Consider the following 3,870-nt stretch of genomic DNA (forward strand, 5'->3'; position numbering starts at 1 on the left):
CCTGAAGATGGAGGCGATACGTTCCTCCGAAACGTCGGTTAACACCACATATACACGATGCCAAATCCCAGAAGACTGCTTTCTTCATAGTCACCGCCGTGAAAGCCTCAGATCTTACACAGTTCTGTATAATTCACGCTTCCCCAGAACCATGCAGTGTTCTCCTGCTGAAAATGTTACTTTAGAGGTGACCCCTGACATTTGTTGTCCTCGTACTGAAGAGGGTCTTGGTTCGAATATCTGCTGGAGGATGGGATTCTATATCTAGGTCTACTTACGGGTCTCCCTTACCGACAATTTTTTTTTCTGGATGAGATTTGACGTTCTAACAGCGGTCAGTATAAACGTTCTTATGCTGTGGTATGAGACGTGCAGTCTGGTAAAGTGTTCACACTTAAGCACTGCAGACAGAACGATCTTTCTTCCGAAATATTATTTACGACTTAACAAACTACACGGCGTCAAATGCCCCCACGAAAAGTAAGTCTGCTGGTCAACATGTATGTATGCTTCAGGAATATGTTTAGAGAGGCGTTTCCTAGCAATGGGCATATGCGTCACAGTGTGAACAGGAACATTTTAATGTTATTTTCATAAACAAGATTAACGTCGAACAATAGTCTTCTGAGATATGACGCCTGTAGTCTGATAGATGTTTAATGATGTTCCTCTGAAAATTTGGTAAACGTTTGCCAGATTACACGGAGCCTGAAGGCAGTGCGGCTAATAGTCACTGCACAATAGTCACATCTGACACAAGATTCATAAAGTCGCGCGTGAGCTCCCAAATTTGGAAGCACTTCCCCTCACCCCTACACCCATCCGACCAACGATTCGCTTTGCATCATCATGCCCGTGTCTGTAACGGGAATCAGAACCAGCGGGATGAGCAAAATCACAAACAGCACGTCTCAAATATACACACGCATTGAAGCCTGCTTCTACGCTGTAGAGAGATAGCAAATTGTCACTAATGCAAGGCCCGTTTGATTTTGAACTTGGAATGTCATAAGGAAGGAAGCAGTCTTCTGGGATGTGACACCGTGTGGATGTGGTGTTAACCGACGTTTCGGAGGAACACCGGTTCTCACGGTCTCTTCGCATGCAGATTTTTTATTATTCCTTCTACCCTGAAGATGGAGGCGATACGTTCCTCCGAAACGTCAGTTAACACCACATCTACACGGTGCCACATCCCAGAAGACTGCTTTCTTCATAGTCACCGCCGTGAAAACCTCAAATCTTACATTGGAATGTCATAATTTGTTACATTAACTGTCGTTTTATTGACTTCCCGTGCCTTTCCTCTCTGTGCCTCTCCAGTCCTCCTACACGTTACTGAGTGAACCCCATTACAGACCCACTACTTCTCAGAAAAATCTGGTACAGCCGGGAATCGAACCCGGGACCTCTGGATCTGTAGCCAGGAACTCTGACGACTAGACCACAGAGGCGGTCCACTTCACATATCAAGATAAAATGTTACGAATATTCACAGAATAGACACGATACACTGAATCAAAAGACTGCCTGCTGGTTCGTGATCTACTATATAAAACGTTTTAGCGCTCGACAGACATTTTGTTGCCATAGTAACGTGATAGTGCGCGAATGAAAATGATGAATCTCACGCCCACAGAACATTATACACACGAAAGGATGAGATGCTTATAATGAGCGTCATTGTCAGGTTGTGGCTCTCCTGTTTGCTGTCAGAATGCTCTGAGTCCAAACCTCGGCTTTGAGACTGGCTCTCCTGCCAGATTTTTGTGCTATTCCTCAGTCCCTTCAGCCAGTTTCGGAGATGGTACCATAACGTTCTGTGGTGCCTATATAAGCCGCTTACTGTAACATCAGAGGCTCTGTTTTTGCCTACGCTGTGTGATTCTTAGAGTAAATAAAATCACATCACCAAACAGCATCGACCTCTTGTTTTTCGGATTGGAGACACAGTATATTTTATGCTGGATAGGAACTGCATTTCTAAGTTTTATTTTGATAAATTTTGGAGTTTAAAGGATTGAAATCTGCCACGACTTCTGATCTGTCATTGGACGTTACGTATCCTGAGCTACTGAATTAATCATGAAGCAAAGAACTGCAGTACGACGACGAATATTAAGACTGCTGGGATGTGAAGCCGTGAGACGTTTCAGAGGTACCAGCGCCTTCCTTCTTCAACGTAGGATACGGAGGTACACATACATTCTTCTGCGGTAAGGCTGAGGGAGCAGATTCCTCCGAAACGTCGGTGAACACCACATCTACACGGTGCCAAATCCCAGAAGACTGCTTTCTTCAACTGTGGGTATTATTTGCGGCTCTGGCCGGGCTTGACAGTCAGATGGTATAAAGGCAGAAAGTGTAATTATTGTGTTTATTTATTCCTGGGAAGTTTCAAAATGTAAATATATACAGTTGCCAGATTCAGTAAATGTGCCGGATCTCCTTCCGTGGCGGAAACAAGCCCTGTTATTACAAGGCTACTGTGACCTTGGTAGTCTCGTTGGCCGTTTGGTATGTTGGTGTTCGGAGGCTGCAATATGGTGCCATTCGGGCGGAGGTGGGAGTGAGGTACCCGAAGAATATTCTGACCATTTTAATGAGGCTATAGATGAGGCTATCAGTCAGACTGCGGCCGAGAGGCTCCTCTGGTTCCTGGGAAACCTCGCCAGAATCTGAGGTCTCGTCGTCCAAGTACTGAAATAAAGACGAGACTTGAATCACTTCACGAATGCAAAAGCAACTGAACATTTTCATAGAGCGGAACCCTAGCAATCCAACTGACTTACAGTAACTCCCACATAAAAGAGGCATCACCAAAAATTATAAATTCAATATAATTATGTGACTTTCTTGCATCAAAATGAATTCATGTGAAACAGGAGTTTCTGTGTTAATGTTAACCCCACACGGTTTATATAGGTCAATTATTGTTCTTGAGGTAATGAAGCGAAAGTCATTACGACGAACTGAATGTGTAGCATCAATAGGCATTACATTTAACGTGTATAAAATTTTGTTCCAGAAACTTCATGCGAAATTATAAACAGAGATGTCCAGCGCCATTTTGTGTTAAAAGCGTTGAGCCTTGGGTTCTGACTAGGGACCGGATTTTTATGCCCTAATAATCCCTTAAATATGTATGCATTTATGCATGAAAGACTTCTGAAATATGCACTAAAATATGCACATAAGAATTTATACCAAATATTAAAATTGATTTTACATAATTTATGACCAACAAATCAATATTAAGTTCATTTTATGTAAACACTGAATGATTCACTTGCAATAAAAAGCTATACTTAAATACAAATCATGCAACAAAGCCAACATATTTCATTACAAATCAAAAAATCCAATGGTACTCACACTTAGCTCTCCGAACTTTCAACTTCTCTTCTGTTGCAGTTCACAATTACTAAATGTTCTAGGTTTTCCATAGTTAGTCGCCTCCTATTTTCTCGTAAGATGTCCTTATAGCGGGAAAAACTTCTTTCCACCTCACAGGAACTTAGGGGCGCATGTACAAAATCCGCTATTTGCTCCACTGTTAGTGATTTTTTACTTGGCAGTTCAGTACGTTTACCGGCTAAAGTTTCTTCAATTTCACAGATTTGTCCATATTCTGGAATTCTTTAGAGAATGCTGTGTACTTTTTCCTTTACTACTTCACCAACTCTTCCAGGAACCGAATTCAATTTGGAAACAGTGGTTTTGAACAAACTTAACGACTGATACGAAGTAGTATTGCTATTGCTTGCCTCCCGTGAGGAAATGGCGGATGGAAGATGAGAGAAGTGAGCAGATAAATAGAAAAGATTCGTTTCTAGTTCTGCGTTTTTTAGTACATCTTGGGCAATTTGA

The 3,870-nt window shown here is 42.1% G+C and overlaps 1 protein-coding gene across 1 annotated transcript in view; it reads right to left on the reverse strand.

Annotated features, from left to right (window-relative positions):
- Window positions 1-2,358: 2,358 nt before the first annotated feature.
- The window catches only part of LOC111874621, a 4,779-nt gene continuing 3,267 nt past the window's right edge, over window positions 2,359-3,870 (reverse strand). The window contains exon 3 of the mRNA XM_023870261.2: window positions 2,359-2,700. Within this exon, the coding sequence (XP_023726029.1) occupies window positions 2,476-2,700 (225 nt within the window). The 3' untranslated portion in view covers window positions 2,359-2,475. The remainder of the gene's footprint in view (window positions 2,701-3,870) is intronic.

This window comes from Cryptotermes secundus, unplaced genomic scaffold (assembly GCF_002891405.2).
Source record: "Cryptotermes secundus unplaced genomic scaffold, Csec_1.0 scaffold1817, whole genome shotgun sequence".
Classification (NCBI taxonomy): domain Eukaryota; kingdom Metazoa; phylum Arthropoda; class Insecta; order Blattodea; family Kalotermitidae; genus Cryptotermes; species Cryptotermes secundus.